General features: G+C 35.1%; 1 protein-coding gene across 1 annotated transcript in view; it reads right to left on the bottom strand.

Annotated features, from left to right (window-relative positions):
- Positions 1-327: 327 nt before the first annotated feature.
- Positions 328-20762, bottom strand: part of FAM171B (family with sequence similarity 171 member B) — a 59876-nt gene continuing 39441 nt past the window's right edge. Inside the window, exons 3-8 of the mRNA XM_079135345.1 lie at positions 17668-17760; positions 14892-15050; positions 10511-10681; positions 9332-9448; positions 3188-3311; positions 328-2977 (exon numbers count right to left, since the gene is read on the bottom strand). Of these exons, the coding sequence (XP_078991471.1) occupies positions 1639-2977; positions 3188-3311; positions 9332-9448; positions 10511-10681; positions 14892-15050; positions 17668-17760 (2003 nt within the window). The 3' untranslated portion in view covers positions 328-1638. The remainder of the gene's footprint in view (positions 2978-3187; positions 3312-9331; positions 9449-10510; positions 10682-14891; positions 15051-17667; positions 17761-20762) is intronic.

The following is a 20762-nucleotide window of genomic DNA, read 5'->3' as shown; positions in this document are numbered from 1 at the left end:
GCAAACATGTGTTCAGGTCTTTAAATTCTTTGGATTACCACAGAAAGGGAAGAGTTATATGACAGATTAGATGTTTCAGAACTGGTTCCAGGAAAATAATTGGCTAAAGTCTACTATCTAAGGGGTATAAGCCACAGTGTCTCATTGTACATCTATCTACAATTTTACTAAAGCTCATATGGCTATTTTGGTTCAACTTGTTAGGTGGTTTGAGTCTCTGTGCTGCTTCTATGTCGAACAGTAGAAAATACTGAAAATTTAGTTTCATTTTTCCCCTCACCAAAGAAAAGGGAAAGGTACTCCAGACGGGTCTTCATGGAATGTGGGTTTTGTTTGTTTGTTTGTTTGTTTTTTAATGGAATGGGTTGTTCTAATTAACAAAGACCTTTCATTTTTAGGACTTATGAATGATACCTCACAGCTGAAGACACATAAATTAAAAATAGATGTTAACTGTGTTTACACTGCATTCTTTGCTACAATGAAAAGGATAGGGGATAAAGGCTGCAAAGACTACAAGTGATTTAAGGAAAAGCTTACATTTGCCCTGAAACTGAAACTGTTTTCCTCAAACATCTTTTTAAAATGTCAACACCTGATATATAAATGATACCCTGAAGATATTTTTTAGCCTCAGGAAAATGGCATTTCTTTTTCTGCTCATTGACATGAACTGATTATTTTTCTATGCATATTTTGTTGTTCGTAAGATATTTTTATATCATTTTAAAATCAAGTTTTATAGCCTTTAAGTGCCTGAGTTTGTATTTTTAGAATAAAAGAAATATAATAAAACTCATTTGAGCCTCCATCTTATCAGTGAGCCTTAAACTAAAGTGATAGGTTTTTTATTTCACATTGGAAAATAATATTTCCTTGATGTCTAAGTTTACCTCATTTTTAAGGAGAGGGGAAAAAAAGCAAACTTAAAATTCAAATTCAGTATCAGAGATTTCACTTCTCAAATTTCTATGTAACATTTATTTATTTTGTGAAGTTACATCCAAAGAGTTGGCACTTCCCTTTCCAAGGACCAAAAAGCTTCTTGCCCATTTCCATGAGTATAGGATTTAGTTTGGGGATGATACAATACACATGCTACTTATCTCAAAAAAGAAAACATTCTCTGGTCTCTAAACTCTACAATAACATCAGTGAATATGTTTATGAAGTTGTTTTCGAGTGTAGGCACAGAAGGATGTACGGTGACATTTCACAGGGGTGATGCTTCAAACAGACAGTTTCATTTCTAAGTGTCCCACGGGGTAGTCATCAAGGCAGAGGCAACAATTTGGGGAACAGCTTTAGGAATACACGTTTTACTATCTTATTCTTAAGAGTCAGTACCAAATTGGCTAACATTTTCAGATAACTAACATCTTGACACTATTTTACATTTTGAAAGCTTGGATACGTCAATTTCATCACTTGAAATTACAGAAAAGAATAGGCCAGAAAAAGCATTCCTCACCATCTTTCCCTCTGATTACTGAATTACCATTTTACTATTTACTCTGCTCAGGGCATGTCCAGGGCCAAGAGATCACTTAGTCTCAATTTCTTAAGTTCATACTGCAATTTACAACAAGAAGCAAGAAGACACAGCACAAGACAGCAGAGAGACAACTGCCTTTGGAGCTAATTGATGGGAATCAATGGGCGCTCCTCTCGCTTCTTCCAGATGTTAGTCTTGCTATCTCTTTTGGCTAGTGGTGGTCTGCCCCTTCTTTTAGTGGGGGATATATTGGCTTCAAAATCTTCAACAGTGCTTTTTCTTCCTGGAGATTCTTCCCCAGGGTGCTCCATAATAACCCCACTCCCTCCATCTAAGATGTGCCTTAAAGCCGGGTCTTCGGGGGAGCAAACGGTGGTTCCACTCTCACTGCTGCTTAGGTCTAAATCTTCTAAGTACAGGATCTTGGGCTGATGCATGCTTTTGATGAATGTTTTCTCCCTCTCAAGTTTTCTACTTGAGTGATGCTCATTCATGTCCACACCAGAGTCTAGACTTGTATCATTGCTCTGGGTTCTCTTGCCCTTTTTCAGGTCTATAAAGGAGTGCCTCACTTGTGCTACTGGCTTTCCATCAAGAGAGACAAACCACGCTCTGGGATGTGGGGAGGGCTTCCCTTTGGACAGCTCTAGGAGGGTCTGTTCTGAAATGCCTTGAAGTTCCGATGAAAATGGAGTCATTACAACTGCTTCATTCAGTGTTCCAGGAACAGAGACAGATTCCAGCAAGCTGTTAGAATAGCGGCTCCAATCTGAGGTCTGGGAAGGCAAGCTCTGTTGACCTTCAAGGACAATATTCTCTTCCCTGGCATCTGGGGGCTGTGTATGGGAATGCATTGGCATTTTGGGCAATGTCTGTGTAAAGTTCTCTCTGTTTACTGGTTCCATCAGTTGGCCATAGACTAACTGGCCTTTTCTTGGCAAAGTGGCTGACTTAGCAGTGTGCAACTGCTCTGGATTGGGGAAAAGGTCAGATGTTTGAAGGATGGCGATTGGCTGGCTATAGATTTGCATAAGCTGCTCAGGAATGTGGGAACGCCCATACCCCTCCTCCTCACCTGTGAGATACCTCTTTTCCTCTTGAGCATCACCTAATGATGAAGATAGATTGTTGTTATGTTTTGGTTGTTTGGTCCCAACATTGGGCTCCAAAGACTGTGTTGGGTTTCTGGAATAATTATTTTGATTGACTGATAGAAATGAAACATCTTCATTGTAGATTTTGAAGTTGTCCCGGGTTTTTACCATGGAAACTCTTTCTTCTGCTTCTGCTTTTGACGGTTCTTTTTTCTGAGGGCTGTAGGAGTTTTTGGCATTGTATAACTGGGACTTATCCTCAGCTTTTAAAGCCACTTTAACTGAACTTATATGATTTATGTGTGTTGTTGAAGTTGTCTGATCTCTCTTGAGGACCTCAAGTTTAGTGATGTTTCTTTCTCTTTTCTGTGGAGTAACACACTTATCCCTAAAGAAGAGAAGATAAAAGTTATGATCTAGAAGGTCAACTTTGAAAACGCATCATATACTGTTAGAATATATTTTTATTTTTAATCTACATATTTTAAAGGCTAGGCATTTTATTTCTACAAACTTTGTAGTGCACACAATATGCTGAAATGATATTATAATTTGATGGTTTCCTGTATTTATGCATATTGATTGATGTTGTTCTTACCTGCAGTAACAAAGCAGTACAGCAAAAAATCCAATGACAATGACTATTGTTCCTCCTAATATGGCTGTAAGAAACACTGTGTGGTAGGCAGTTATGTCCTTGGAATCTTCATTCAGACCTGAACCTACATGGTTCAATATAAACCAAAAAACAAAGGGAAAATATTACTATTTTAGGTCAAATTTTCAACTATGTCACATCCTAGATGAGGCAGATTGAATATGTATGCACACTTTTGTTTGCTTCCCTCCAGTGTCAGAATTCCCTATGAATTAGCATGAAGTATGCCTTCCCCACCTTTGGGGATTAATCAACTGGCTTGCTTTAACCAATGAACTATGAACACCTTAAGTGCATGGTATAGCTCTGCCCTCTTGTTAAGACACTCCAATAATGTGCATAGCATATCCCAGAGTATATATAACTAATCCTTCAAGCTAGATTCTGGAATGAGAAAATATGTTGAACCGAACCAAGACAAGTGCAACAGTGCAGCAGTCAGCCTCAAACACTCATACAAGATGGAAAGCAAATAAATGTCTGCTACTGTTAGCCACTCAGAGTGCAGGGTTAATTGTTACTGTAGCAATGGCTGGCTGTTACAAAAACTGGAATCTGGATGCTGAGATGCTACTATAACAAAAACCTAAAATATGTAACAATGGCTTCCAGAGCAGGCAAAAAGCAGGGATGAAATTGTTTCAGAAGACTGTAAAATGATGACCTAAGATATAAAACAGTAACAAAATATTTGGTAAAATAAACCAGGAAAAATATTTCTAACTAATGTGGGCTTTGTTCAAACAGGTTTTTAGACAGAATATTAGTAGTGAGTGTTGAGCATTAGTTGCATTTAATTAAAAAAGAAATTTTAAAGATATAATCAAAAATTGCTAAAGTAAGCAGGGATTTAAAGAATAGGAAAATACAAAAATTCTGGAACTTGAAGGATTAAAAGTAGCAACTCCTTCTGCCTCGGCTTTGTAATAAGAAGACACCATAAGTCCAGGTAAGCTAAGCCCAGTTAGGGCACAGCAGACCTACTATCCTCCTGTTATGAGAAAGCACACACATCAAATGCTGTGTGATAAGTTTTATTGCAGCAAAAGCTGGTTACTATAATAGGATGATCAGTGTAGTCTAATAAATTCTGCATAAAAGTGAATTCTGCTGGGAACTAATTTATTAACACCAGTTTCCTCTGAAAAGTCTATAAGACTATTTGTTACTATCAACTAGATTTTAATATTTATTCAGAGTTTTTTGATTTTTTGATAATTTCTACCATCTCTACCATGAGAAAATGTCCAGAATAAGGACTGTAACATAAGGACCCTAAGTGCACCAAGGACACTGGAAGAAAGTGAGGAACGGGCTAGGGAAATAGCTCAGTTGGTAGAATGCTTGTCTTGCAAGCACAAGGTCCTGGGTTTAATCCCCAGCACTGCAGAAAGAAAGAAAGAAAGAAAAAGAAAGAAAGAAAGGAAGGAAGGAAGGAAGGAAGGAAGGAAGGAAGGAAGGAAGGAAGGAAGGAAGGAAGGAAGGGACTACCAGGTCTTTAAGTCTATCCTTTAAATTTTGCATAAAAGTAAAGTAATAACAGTGATATTAAAAGACTTTGAATACAGCATTGTGGTTATGCATAAAAACCTTGGAGCCAGAGGGTCTGAATTGGAATCCTGGCCTTGCCATTTATTTTTCTGTGGTCTTGGGCAGGTTGCTCTTCTTTGTATCTCAGTTTCCTAGTCTGTAAATCAGCAACAGCAACAGTCATACATAACCGATATGGGTTGTTGGAGATTAAATGAGTTAATAGTTATGAAATACTTATATCAGTGCTTGGCCCATGATAAGCACTCAAGTGTTAGCCATACAACACGGCTGTTATAGAATGAAATGTCAAGGTTACTTAACAGGCACTTTTGTATTGGCCATGGTTTCGCAGATGGTGATTGAAAATAGTGTATCATATCTAATAGGTAAATAAATACAGCACTGAGCAATATAATTTCTCTAAAAAAAAAAAGAAAGAAAGAAAGAAAGAAAGAAAGAAAGAAAGAAAGAAAGAAAGAAAGAAAGAAAGAAAGAAAGAAAGAAAGAAAGAGAAAGAAAGAAAGGAAAGTAACTTAATCCTATCTGCAGGACCAAGAACTACAACAGAGAAAATATCAACTATAATTAAGCAAAAAGCAACTTTTGCTCCTAAATATATATGAATATATATGCCTTTACAATAGAGTGAAACTAACAATCATCACCTCACAGGATTCCTGCATCACTCATTTTGGAAATAAGAGGTTGGCATTTTTGAGTTGGCTCAAATCTTATATGTATGACAATAGGAAAAAGTACGTGTCTGCTCATGTGCTTATTACATACACAGAAGAAGTTAGAATGCTAGGAAATTACTAATTCAAATATATATGGAAATGCATATTTAAAACATTAATAAATGGTTGTTTATTAAACTACACTTAGTCACCTACTTTCCTATAACAGTCTGAAAAATTACTTTTGATTGCTTAAACATTTTTTTCTTCAAGGAATTCTAGAATTCTATTTTAAAATGTTTAAAACAAATTCAGTATACAATTAACCAGATTATAACCAAAGTAACTCCAGCACACCAGACACAAACTAACCTATCATGGACCCAACTTTGATTTTACCATAACATATCCTAAAATATTTAGGAACATTAGGGATATGACATTAAAAATATATATTTAATCTTTGTCCCAGGTTCCTGTCTCAGAGCTCCTAAAATCCTCGGAATTTCCTAGGTCATAGGAGCCATTTTGTTCTAATGAGATCATTTCTGGTGGGTTCCTGGAAGAAGGCTGATCAACAGAGTGAAAGCCCAAACCATAAGTAGAAAATAGGAACTTGCAAACCTGTCCCACACCCAGCCTCCAGGGAGAGTAGAGGGGCTGGAAATTGAGTTAATAACTGATCATACCTATGTAATGAAACCCCCATAAAAATTCCTAAGGCATGGGGTTTGGAGAGTCTCCAGGTTGGTAAACACATCCATGAGCCAGCAGGTAGGGCATCCCAACTCTATGAGGACAGAAGTCCCCGCACACAAGAACTATCCAGACCTCACCATACATACGTCTTCATCTGGATGTTCATCTGTATTCTCTATCATATCCTTTATAATAAACCACTAAAAAAGTTTTCCTCTGCGTTCTGTGAGCTGGCATAGCAAATTATTGAACCTAAAAAGGAGATTGTGGGAACTCCCAATTTGAAGCCAAGACAGAAGTGTAGGTAACCTGGGGAATCTGCTACTGGCAACTGGCATCTGAAGTGGGGCAGTCTTGTGGGATTGCCTATGGTGTCTAAGGCTAATTCCAAGTAAGTACTGTCAAAACTGTATTGTAGTACATGTAGAGAATGTTCACTAAGAACTGGAGAGTCATGCCGTGTGAGGAAACCCCATACACACTGGGTGTCAGAGTGTTCTATGGTAAACATAAAGGAAAACAGTTGGTTTCTCCCTTTTCAGGGATGATCATGTCTGAGGCTACCCCTAAAGTTCATATATTGGATCCCTAGCCCCCAGTGAGACCATATTTGGAGACAGGGCCTACAAAGAGATAGTACAGATTGAGTGAGGTCATAAGGATAGGGTTCAAATCAGACAGGACTAGTGTCGTTGTAAGAGAAGGAAGAGGCATCATAGAAGCCTGTTTCCATGTGTGCACAGAGGAAAGGCCATGTGCAGATACTGTAAGAGACTACAATCTATCAGCCAAGAAGAGAGGTCTTATCAACCCTGACAATACCCTGAGCTTGGACATGAAGCTTTCAGAGTGTGAGAAAACAAATTTCTGTTGTTTAAGCCACCCAGTCTGTGATATTTTGTTATAGCAACCACAGCAGACAAATACAGTATCCAACTTAACTTCACCTTTTTAAAAGAACAAAAAAGTAATACTCAAATGAGTAAGTACCTATTTCATGCTTGCTTAGTTAATTATAAGCAAATTCAGAGGTATTATCAAGTTATCCACACTTCTAATAGTAGAGTGTTGTTTTGACTATGATGTTTGCAAAATAGATTTTTTTTCAAAAGCATTACTAGAAGTTGTCTAATTCAAACTAAATGAGAATCCCATAATTCTATTTAAGTACTCTGTCACTCACAAAATCTTTTCTAATAGATAAAAGAACTTCTAGGCTGAAGGTTTAGCTTAATGGTAGGATACTTGAGGCCCTGGGTTCTATACCCAGCACCACAAAAATAAACAAACTGAACTTAAAACTATTTTAAAAAATTATATTGATTTTTGTAATTCATCAAATGATCTCATGCAAACTAGCCCTTTGAGATATGTATTTTAGTAGATGTACACTTTTCTATAATAACCCAAATATTCCTGGGTTATTTTTACTTAAAATGAAATAACTAGATTTGAGTTGAAGTATTAAATATTAATTGTCCTTTTTCATCAATATTACATTATAGTTGCAAATTGAGAATAGGATAAGGCCAGACAGCTGGCCAGACTGCATGATATTTTACATTATGAAGAACAAAGGTAACCACCCTCTGATTTGTGAATAAATAATCTTATAAGCACTAAGTTCAAATAGAAACAAAAAGAATATCCTTCTTGATCACATATGGCTAGTGGCTCATATTTCATCTATTAGAATACTAAATGTTGGTTTCATTTTTTTTTAAAAGCCATGTTTTAAAATTCAAATGTTGCCAATGTCAAGTGAAAATCAAACTGGATTAAAAAATGTTTTTCAGAAAAAAAAAACTCTTTGAAATAATAATTATTATACAGTTGGATTATAGAATACTGCAGAGGAATATGTGTAAAATGTCATCCACATCCTGGATCAGAGGGTATACTGCAACTACTTTTGACCAGCATGAAATAGCCATGGAATGGTTGCCTCTCAGCTAGGAGCCAAAGCACTTCAAAAGCCAAAAGAATGATCTCTGATACATGACTAAAGATGGAGGAATTATATATGTATTCAACTTTCAATTCCAAGACTTCCCTAAAACAACATTAAAAGTTTTGCTTTGCTTTGATCCTGTAAATACAGAAATCTACAAAGATAAAGAAAAATGAGATATCGGACAACAGCCACAAAATGTTGGAAGCTAGAAAGTTGATTTAGCAGAGCTAAGGGAAAGCCCTGAAGCAACTCGATTTCTGCCAGTAAACACCCAAAGGCCCACAGAGTGGGCCAACCATGCAACCAGTCTAGACTACAGCAGTTCAGAGGATTTTTCTTTATTCATGAAAATTTAATGTATAACATAGGCAGTATTTCAAATTTTTGAGAAATTTACTGAATTAGATTAATATAGGGTCTTCTTAGGTTCAAATTATTTAGATCATTTGATACCATGTTAAATGTAAGAAAATAAATATCATTTACCTAGAAAGTCATAGATCATCCCTAGTGGATAATTCTTGGTCTGTGGCCACCAGACCCCATGACCTTCTGTTAAAAATGTCAGGTCAATTTTCATTTGGTATATCACCTATATTCTCTTCAAAACAGTTTGGAGACACTATTATCCAAAAGCCCTTTCTTCCCCCAGCTCCCACCAAGAGATGTGCTCATGACCCAAGCAGATTCTTCAGCCCTAGAATAATCAGGAATCAAATGAGAAAAAGCAGTGGAATCGGCCATCACACAGCAGCAACCTGGCAAGGACCGCACAGACGGCCTCCTAACCAGCCCCTCTGGAGCTGCAGAGATTCCGCCTTTTAGCATCTGATCCTCAACCTTCCATTGGACCCTGTAAATTCCCCATATGCTTTTTAATGTGTTTTAAATTATCCAAAATATTTCTGTTGCTTGCAACCAAAAGCACCAACTGATCTGGATAGAACTTATTCTTGAAAAATATAAACTAAGAGATATTTGATTTGAATAAACTTCCTTCTTTGCAGATTTATCAGATATTATAACTATAAGGGACCTTAGGTTCATGGAGCTTAATCTTCTGTGCATGAAAAAAAAAAAAAAAAAAAAAAAAGTAGAGATCAGGCGATTATGTGCTTCTGCCAGTGTCAGACAGCTGGTAAGTGACTGAGAGGTCTATGAATATCAAATCCAGCATGAGATCTAGATTATTTTTAAAAATTACTTTGACTTTTACAGTACCTCTAGTTCCTGGAAGTGGAGCTGCTATCCAGTAACCCAAATGTGGTGCATCATAAGTCCAAATTAAATGATTGTTATATTCTTTGACCATTCCCCAGCCATGGTTTACCCAAGCCCCTGAAAAGAAAGGTAAGCAAAACACTAGTTAGCTAGTGTTATGCATCTTTACGATGATAGGAATTGGTTGATAGTTATATGAAGAATACTTTACAGAACTTTTTCAAAAATTATGAAAACCATGACAACATGTTATCAGGTAATACATATTAAACATGTTTAAAATCCATTATAATATATAATATAAAATTATTTGAATGATTTATTATGACCAAAGGAAATGAAATCATTATAAATAAACTGGAAATGCAGACATACTTAGAAAAATCATGACTTTCCAATTAATGTTCCACTTGTGTATGCTCAGATATCTCTTAAGGGTAGAAGTAATAGAATCCCAACTCATCAATAAATGGTTATTGGTCCTCTGTCCTGAGATTTTGATTAAAAACTTAAACAGTGTATATTTTATGACCTTTTCAAGTTATTTTGTTTGAGTACTATTAGTATAGTTCTTCAGAACTTATTTTTTTAACTTTAAAAAATGTTATCTGTTCCAGTAAAATTTTGCCATCCAGAAAAAAGAAATCAGTAAAGCCCATACCTTTTATGAAGTTTTATGTACAAATAGTATAATAAAACTATTACAAGTTTGGTGTATAGGTGTATATTTGTATTTTGGTGTATTGATTTGTTGTAGCAAATTATTTACAACATGTAAAATAGTGTCTATTTTATTTTTCAATTGACACATTTGAATATATTTATGGGGTCCAGTATGATAATGTGATACATGTATTCAGTGTGTAAACATACATTTCTCAATTGTCTTAATCAAGTTTTTAGATAAGATCACATTACCTATCCAAAAAAAAAAAAAAAAACTAAGAGAATAATTTTTTTGATTTTTTTGTGAGTAAATAAAAATGTTGTGTTTTTTCCCTTACATTATATATTGGCACCAATTCCCCCATGCTTATGTTAATCAAAGTAAGGCCAACTTTGGTTACTAAATATAGTGCATAAAATTATAATGTTACTGAAAACCTAGAACTGTACCAAATTCTAAGATAAGACATTCAACAAAAAAATGTTCAAAATATATTCATCTAGCTAACATACCTGTGTTCATATCAAATGTCCAAGCAGGTATGCGATCCCCCACATTTATATCATTTGTATGTATAAGGGGAAGAGAAACTTGAATGGAGCCATCCACCTTTAATTCTTTTCCTCCAGAATATATTTTCACACATATTGCAGCAAGAGGAGTCAGTTCAATATTTTCAAAACCTAAAAAAGACAGTTTAATAGAATCACGTATAAACAAAGCTTGCAGTTATATAATAAATTATTATGGATCTAAACTATCTACTTTCTCTATTTTACCCAGGGTTATACATTTCAATGTCAAATAGCTATTGAATCCACATCAAAGATTTTTATAATGTCATTTCAAAATATTTTATATGCATAGTTTATGCAATGTAATACGGACAAATCAGCAGGAGCCTCAGGTACCTAATTTTCTCAGAGTCATCTGATTTAAGGGCACTTGAATCCAATTGAATGCTTTTAAAATGAACTAAAAAATAAATAAACATAAAGGCTCTCCTGTACCACATCATTAATGCAGATATAGATTTGAAACATCTGGCCCTGCTCCTCCCGAGACCATCTATTTCAAGGAGTGGCACAACAAACAGTCCTAGCTGCACTACGTATGTAAAAAGTATTTATATTCAAAATGCAATTTTCAGTGGGTGGGTTTGGTGATTCAACATAAAACAAAACCAACCACAATACCTTTATTTGATAAAGGTGATATGCTTTGATATGTGCTTACTAATACTATAATGGAAAGAATTAACATAACTGCGATTAACAAACTTAGATCTCAAATATTAGTATCACTTAATAATTCAATGCCCAAAAAGTAGAAGAAAAGCAGATTAATAAAAGACTGATTTTACTGTTTTCCTAAAGGGTTCTTTGTTTAGATTTGGTTTTGGTTTTGGTAGCAAGAATTGAACCCAGAAGTGCTTAACCACTGAGCCATATCCCCACCCCTTTTTATTCTTATTTTGAGACAGGGTTTCGCCAAGTTGCTTAGGGCCTCACTGAATTGCTGAGGCTGGCTTTAAACTTGTGATCCTCCTGCCTTAGCCTCCTGAAGCCACTAGGATTACAGGTATGTGTCCCTCAACCCAGCTGCTTTACTGAGATTTTAAAGATTTGATTATATAATTGATAGAATGCCTTCTGAAATATCAGAAGCTACCTACAGACTTCTGACTCTGGAGGATAAAAAACATAGAAAGCACATTTCTTTTTTGAAATGTAAACAATGCCCAAATTATAATATGTACCAGAATACTTACAATAAATAAAAATATGGTTACATATATAATGTTAAAATTCCAGTTTTAATTTCTATAAATGATTTATTAATTTTAGAAGTTCTAAGTACTTTACTAACATATGAGAAATAGAGAAAGTATACTTTTTTACATCTTATTTGCTTTTGGTCTAAACTTCTTCATCTTTGACTTCAAAGTTTAAGTTTTATTCACTCACTTATCAATTACTACAAAACTCCTCAGGCATCATATGCTAATATGGATCCCAAACACATGGTAATAAGTACATGATCTTTTTGTTCCTTCTATACATACCTACTATATATATATATATCCTACTATATACATATCCTACTATATATAATATATTACCTACTATATTTTTTTTAATTGCTTGGTATTATCAAAAATCTTTTGTTTCTTTACTCATGGTCAGCTTCTCTCCCACATGAATGTGGAAGCACATGATAATTCAGAAAAGCAACATAATTAGGTGATCGAGGAAGAATCCTGAGGAAGGACATTCGAGCTATAGCCAAATGGCAAGCAGCTACCCAAGCAAAGACCTAAGAGATCTTTCCAAGAAGAATAAATAAGTACTAAGCTCCTGTTATGGTTTGGATGTGAGATGTCCCCCAAAAGCTCACATGTGAGACAATGTAGGAGGGCTCAGAGGAGAAATGATTGGGTTGTAAGAGTCTTAACCCAGTCAGTGAATTAATCCCTGATGGGTGTGGCTGGAGGAGACTGGAACTGGGGTATGGCTTTGGGGTACTTTGTATCTGGAGAGTGGACTCTCTCTCTGCTTCCTGATGATGCAAGCTGCTTCCCTCTGCCGCCCTCTTCCACCATGATGTTCGGCCTCACCTGGAGCCCCAAGGAATGGAGTCAGCCTTCTATGGACTAAGACCTCTGAAACCGTGAGCCCTCAGATAAACCTTTTCTCCTCTACAATTATGCTGGTCGATCCTTTAATCACAGCAAAGCAAAAAAAGCTGACTAAAACAGCCCCAAAAACAAATGTTATCATGGTAGGTATAAGAAAGGTGGCCCAAGGGTTGAAGGGCAGAAGAAGAGAGAAGCAATAGTGCAGGGCTTTGGAGAATATGGAGAGGAGTCCATTCTCGTTATTACTACTACAAGGCCTAGGTCTTCAGTGAGCAGACTGGGCAACTATTGGATGATTGAAAATCTTCAGCTAATATAACAATTTGTTGTAGTAAATTTCCTGACACACTAATAGCAGATAAGTAATACCATATACACTTTGTAGACTCGTACATGAGTTAGTAATCTAATGTGAGCCCAAATCAAGGATCATATAATCTGCTGAATAACTATAATATTTCAAAATACATATTAAAGCCAGTCAGCTGGCTTTCTGAAGACCCTGCTTCAACCCCATTCCTCAGCTCTATATAGTCAGTGGCTTTACAGATTATAAAGATCGACACCCCATTTGAGAAAATGTGAACTCAGAGGAGGAAAAAAAGGAAATGTGTGAAAGACAATGAAAAAGCCAAAAGAAAATTTTTGACAGACAGAGCTACATAATCCAATAGAGTATGTACCAACTGCATGTGGGTATTTAAATTAAATCCAGTTCCTTATTACCTTTACTACTCATATTTCAAAGCTCAATGGTCATATATGGCTACTGGTGACCATGTTGGACAGAGCAGAAGAACATTCCCAGTGGGCAGCACTGCTCTAAATCTTTAAATGATAGTAGCATCCTCAGGATAATAAAAAATTTAATGAATAATCTCAAAAGCAGGTAGTAGAGGAATGTTAAGACACACAGCTCATCATGACCCCTACCCGCTGCATCCAATGAGTCTTGTCCATGAACACCCTCTCATACAATTTGAGCTTCATGGCCACCATCCTGTGAATGCTTTGATTCTGAGCATGCTTTAACTTTACCTGGGAAATCTTGTCATGTATCTTAGATTGGCTTCCTCAAGAAGCAGACCGTCAGATAATCTGAGCACAGAGTGTTCACATAGAAGGTAATCTCAGGAAGCATCTACCATTAAGGAAGTGGAGGCATCATATCAAAGGAAGCCAAGGCAGGATGTGTCAATAAGCAGATTATCAATGTGGCAACTCTGGCTCAGTCCCACTAGGGACAGAAGCCAGCTTGGAATTGTTCGAGCCAAAGCAAGTGAACTGCAGTATTTATGCACCGAGCCAGCCAGGACCAGGGAACACCCTCAGGCAGACACAGATGTGTGCAATAGGAGACAGGGTGACAACAGAAGAGTGGAGAGTCCTCTGGTGGGGGCACTTCTACATCAACTATGGCAGGTTAGAAAAATACCTGTCTACCCATAAGGCCTATCTGCCCTTCTTATTCTCATTTATGACTGTTCCCCACATGAAATGAACCAAAAATTTGACCCAACTGAAACCATCAGAATTATAAATTGTTTGAGGTGATTATACACAGTGGAGTTCAGTTATGTTACAACGAATGGTAGAAACTGTAGAACAAATGTGGATGTATTCTTAAGTGTGAAATTCCATCATTCCCTTAACTTTTTAACCATGATAGCCTAATATTAATACATTAAAGCTGATGACTTTGAAAAAGATGTATTTTCAATATTTACATGTATTTCACTCAGAGAACAGCTAATACATATCAAAAGAAAAAATTACAATATTTACTCTAACCTATAAACGTAATATACTTTTTTGTATCTTACTATCTCAACAATCATGTACTTATTAGTTTGATAAGACTGAATAGGGGATCAAATTACAAAAAGACATGTATAAATATCTTTAAATCTCTATTTTTAATGTATTTTTTAATTTCCCGAGTTTTATAATAATCAGAACTATTTTCTATATTCTGCTTACCTGTTTTAGATCAAATGAAATTTAATGAAAACAAAATTTTCATTACCTTGAAGTAATGCATGCCAAAGACTTTGATATAATTGTTCTTTTGTTGAGTAAATGGGAGTTGCTTATAAACATTTTACTAACTCAATTTGTTTCAAATGTGACATGAATTCTCTAAAGCTGAATAGCAAATTTCTATTAACTATCTAAATATCTAAATACACAATATTTGGTTTATGTGTGACCATTTCTTATAAGTAGTATTACATTACATAAAAATTAGAAAATACCTGGTTTATTGAGAGTAATTCCAGTTGTATACAGAAAATTGTCTACTTTCAAAAACTGTTGTAGAACTGTAAGAAAGCCGGTAACGTTGCTAATATGATGGTTGTCAGGAAGTTTAATTAAGGCTTTTGAAAACTGAACACTTGGTTGAGATTTGGCATCTGGAAAAAGGAAACCTCATTAACAAATAGATAAAACAAATGCATGTTAAGTATATCACCACTGGTCAGGATTTCACTTTTAAGGAAGTGGTAATTATTTCTAAATGTCACTAATGTCTCCTCACATAATTATTATTTTAAATTCAGAACTGAATAAGAACTTGTTCTTTCTTCAGAGCACACAAAGCACCTTTGTACTGCTTGATTCTTCTGCCCAGAACCTCATCCCTTTTTCTAGATTTTACTCTAGAGAACCACTCTAGTGACCCTTTTTAGCTCATGTGGTTCACTTGGGATTTTATTTCTGTTCCAGAAGTGGAGTGGATGGACAGTGTATGCCAGAAAGGCTGAAACCAGTCAAAAGCGTTTTTTTAATTCTCTTGGCCAAAGTGGTTTGTTCAGTAACAGGCCTTGTCCCAAGCACAGTTCATGAGATGTAATGTGAGTTTTGCTCGGATGTGGTGGGGGTGGGGCTTGGTTAACTCCTATAGGATGTTCTGTGAGCAGGTATACATCTGGGAGTAGCAACAGCTGTCTTGTGACCAAAAATGAGAGGTTGTTTGGAAATTGAGGCAATGTTGAAACAGTGGAGAGTAAACAGAGAGAAAAGCTAGTTTTCAGTAATTTCAGTTGAAGTACTGATCAAGCACATCTACAGTGAGTCCTTACTGGAGGAAGATGACTTTCCTTGGGCACACACTCGTTTAGGACTATGTTGTCAGTCCTTTGCAACAGAGGTGTCTTTGATGATATCTGCCTCATATTTAACGTGGATAGATTTCTCTATTAGATACCCAAGTGTTCATTAAAAGTCTTCCAAATGCCAGTTTCTCAGTTTACAAATATATTATTTCAATAACTTTGAATTGACTATCTTCTAACTTTTATGAAGTGAAACTCGGTGACAATACTGATATTTCTGTAACCAATACAATTTACTTAACAAGTAAAGGACCAACTCCTAAATAAAATAAAAAATTAGAAACATCACCTTTTATTTTGGACTTTAATAAGATCACTGATAAAGGCAAAAGAAATAAGTTGAATTATTAGTAGAATGAAAAAAGTGATTTTTAAAGAGTTGTGCAGTAATATATAGTAACATAATGTAAAATAATTCTCAAAAATCACTTTCTAGCTTATTTTTTAAGTGTAAAGCTAGGAAAATAATACCCAGAAAATAAAAGGTTAAATATAAACAGAACAATTACACATTACTATTTGGTTATTTAACAGAATAATTTAATACCTTACTTACAAGCACTGTCCACAACTTATTATTTTAAAATATGTGGCTTAATTATGTTAAAATACACATGAAAATGAGCACTGTATAAAAAATATCCAGTTGAGTTTCTCTAAGGCTTCCTAAAGTTTCCAATTCCTCCTTCTTTTACCACAAATACATTCTCATACATACCAAACACATTTCCATTGTACAAACTGAACAGCTTTCTGTTTATACATTTTATGTAAGAAATGAAAATGCACAATTTCTACAGAAGTTTTTAATACCATCAGAAACATCTATCCTTTCTTGCTTAACCTTACCAATAGGTCACCTCTCAAGGAGACCTGCCCTGGGATAGCCAGTACTGTCCAGACAAATGAGTCCTCCTCACTGCTTGGTACAGGAGCCAAGGAGTGGCACAGGACATGCTCAGACAGGTCCAATTCATGCATTCCAGCAGAAAATAGAAAAGCCCATGAGGGGTAAGAATGTGTGAAAAGACCAAACTGAATAAACACACTATGTATTTCAATAGGGCCCCAGTAACATAAAATGTGACCTCTCTCTGAACACATGATTCCTATTTATTTCTTCTGATCCCTCCACACACAATTCCACACCTTCCATTCTGCCATACACAGCAGAATCAGTGGTTCAAAATTCTGCCAAATGCCTTGACAGCTCAAAGTCAGAGGTTACCACCTTAGTAAATTAGTCCAAGATTAACCAGGCCCAAGTTCAATGTTTTTTTTTTTTTTTTCCCCATATTATAGTGTTAAGTTTTCTCCTAAGCACCAATTAAGGGGTCTGAGGAGTCAAGGTAAGGACCAAAGGATCATCTTCATGGTTGGAAAAGTAGACTCAGAGGACTCAGCTTGAATCAGTACCCAAAATAAGGTCTTTTGCATTCTTTCCTTTGGGATATGCAAGGGCAAGCCATGTCTGCCTGACAGATCCCTACCCAGTCTGAGACCTCTCCCACACAGGAGCAAGATTAACCCAGGAGACAGAAAAGGAAAAAAAGGAATGACCTGGAATCAGAGAGCCCAGAAGGCCTCTGGGACCTTTTCTTTATTTTACCAGCTACAATGCCCCAGTGAGAGAAGTAATTTAAAGGACAGACAGACACTCTTTCCAGTGTTTTTAAAGTCAACTATTTATCAATCAACTAAAAAAATAGTAAAAGAAAAAAAAAAAAAAAAGAATTCCTATTATACAAAAAAACACATAATGTAGTATTATACTAAGAATGAGAATCAGTTCAGATTAACTTATAGTCAATACTAATCATCACTGACCAATTTAGATTTTTACCAAGTTATAATCAATATTGATTTGCCTACATAATAATCACTTCAAGTGTTAAGAAAGAATTACTGTACTTACCAGCTAATTTTCCAGTAATCAAAACAGTGTCTTCGAATAGCCATATATTTGCTTGGCTTTGTGGGAACAGTGAAAGTGTAATTGATGAATAAACTGTGAAATATAGCAATAATAAAAGATTTAATATAGGGGAAAAACTGGAACAAATAAAGTTCTATCACAGAAAGTCCTAAAAGTGGAAAAAAGCAAACTATTTGATGGAAAGAACAATTTAAGACAAAGAAAGAATGGATATGAAATATGACAGAGAAAAGTAATACAAAGTGAGAAAAAAATATTGGATATCACTATTTTATTCTATTGATCTTTTCTATTTCAAATAGTTTGTATCACGGTGACTAATGAAGTTCTATAATGGAACGTAGATATAAATGATTAAGTGCTTGAATAACTGTGCTATTTTCTCCGTATAATTGTTATTCAGTTCCTAGGATTTTGAAAAATTTTTTTCTTGGCTCCATGACTCAAGGTTCTTAAGATAGAGGTACTTATGACATACCTACACTTCACTTTAACTGCCTACATAGGAGCACAACACTCTTCTGCTCACACAGTCGTGTGCCAAATGAACTCAAGAGTCAGCTGAGAAGAACCAATTTAGCACACAGAAAATAATCCACAGGCAACCTTTAGTAGAAATGCCTGATGAATAAATGCAGATAATTTGAAATATGACTTATTTTCTCCATTTATCATTGGCATATTATAATTACACACAATGGAATTCATTATACTATATTTGTACATGCACACAACATAATTTGATTAATCTCATTCCCCAGGACCTTCTCTTTCCCTCCTATCTCCCTGTTCTTGATCCACTTGGTCTACATTACTGATCTCCCTTCTATTGCTGGTATTGTTGTTGTTGTTGTTATTATTATTATTATTGTAATTGGTATATTATGACTAAATTGTTCCAAGATTGGGGTCAAGGCACTGGAACAAAAGATCATTTTATAAACAAGACTAAATCAAAAGAATAAGTTCTGGGAAACTATCAAAAGCACAACTCTCATTTTGTATCTTTCCTCTATGCTAGGTAAGCATCTGAAATGAAGAGAAATAACACAGTTTCCTCAAACCTCCTTAGAAGATAAAACACATTTGTATGGAAATACTTTTAATAATTTGAAATGATTAAAAGACCTTCAAAAGAAATATGAAAAAAGGGTCAAATGCTAAAAGAATACAATGATGGGTAAAAGTAAAATGAAATATACTTCTAGTTTGTTGCACAGAAAATGACAATTTGCAAATGAAAGTATAATTTCAATTTCAGAATTCATTAACATTTGGACTAATGGATTTATTACACTGGAGAGGATGGGGGAGGATGTAGCTTGGACCTCAGGATAATGACAAGCTGGGCATTATCCCATATTTGGATACTTTCTTAGTCACAGGTAATTAAGAGGGATATCCCTGACAGCTTCTTAAAGGTCTAAAACCTGAGAATCTTTCAAAATCTCACTAAAATTTACACTCTGATTTCTTTTCACTTAAATTTTTTTCTTACCTTAAAGGTGATACAATCTCTATGGTAAAAATGTTGAGGAACATAAAATGATGGTTTTTGCAAAACCACCGCAGACAATCATTAATATTATAGTATCACCCTTCATTGATTTTTACTGTGATTTTTAAAAATAAAGAGTATGATATAATATACAGAACAGTTTTTCACTGCTTTTTTCATTTAATAACATCAGCACTTCTGTCTCTCAACAGAATTTTTTCATAATGTGTCTAAGGCCACGTCTCATTTGTTAAAGCATCAAGTTTTACATGAGCCCTATGCTACCCTGCACTAATATTATAGATTTAGATTTCTTCTAGTTCACTATTATTACAAAAATACTAACATTCTGGTGCACGAATACCTGTCCACTTTATTATTTGTATATTTGTTTTCATAAAAGATTCCTAGTAATGAGACACTGGGTTAAAGGTAGGAAGATTTTGAAGACCTTACTGCATATATTTCAATTGTTGCCCAGATAGTCTTGCCAATTTGCACTCTCACCATTATGATTGAGAATGCTGATCCTATTTTGCTTTGTCAATACTGAGGACAATCACTTTTTTTAAAAAAATATATATTTTTAGTTGTTGATGGACCTTTATTTATTTATTTATTTATTTTATTTGTATGTGGTGCTGAGAATCAAATCCAGCGCCTCACACATGCTAGGCAAGCACTCTACCACTGAGCTACAACCCCAGTCCTAACAATTACTTTTTAAAAACTTTCTGTGGTGAAAAAATCTTAGAAGTGTATATTTATTTGGTGTTCAGATCTTGATTTATTAGGAAGGTACAGTATGCTGTTTTGTTCACTGATCATTTCTATTTCCTTAGAACATCGCTAGGTCACCACATGGTCCATTCACCTCATTTAGAGAGGGTGTTGGCACTAATTTGTATGAATTCTTTACATATCAAAGATATCATTCCTTACTGTTTCACATACATTTCCAATCTCAGTGGCTCTTTATGTACAGGGGTTTGGGGTATTTTTGCTATTGTTATTTTTTGATATATAGGAGTCCGGGCATTTTGTTATTTAAAAATAATCATACTACCTTTTATGACATCTTTTATTGATTTTAATTTAAACAGATAATCCTAATTCAAAGATCAGACAGGGTTTTTCCTTATACTTAATATTATTATTATTTTTTTTTTTTTTTTTTTTTTTTTTTTTGTGGTGCTGGGGATTGAACTCAAGGCCTTGTGCTTGCAAGGCGAGCACTCTACCAACTGAACTATCTCCCCAGCCCGCAATATTATTTGATTATATCTCTTCTCTTGTACTTTGGCATATGGTTAATTCTTTCCAGTTAACCAAAACAACTCCATACCATTTATATTGACCATTCAGTTTTCTCAATGATTTATAGTGGTTCTTTAACCTAGATTACATATTTATACATATTAAATGCTCAATTTGTATCATAGTACATCATTCAGTTTTAAATTTTGTAGCTATGCCTAAGTAATATTTTAGTTGTCTGGAATAGCAAATGGCCCCAGTAAATCTATTTTTTATTTTAAGAAAACAACCCTTCAACAGATGAATGGATAAAGAAACT

This window comes from Sciurus vulgaris (genome assembly GCF_902686455.1).
Source record: "Sciurus vulgaris genome assembly, chromosome: 3".
Classification (NCBI taxonomy): domain Eukaryota; kingdom Metazoa; phylum Chordata; class Mammalia; order Rodentia; family Sciuridae; genus Sciurus; species Sciurus vulgaris.
Note: the sequence above shows the minus strand (reverse complement) of the source record. Positions and strands in the feature narration are given on the sequence as shown.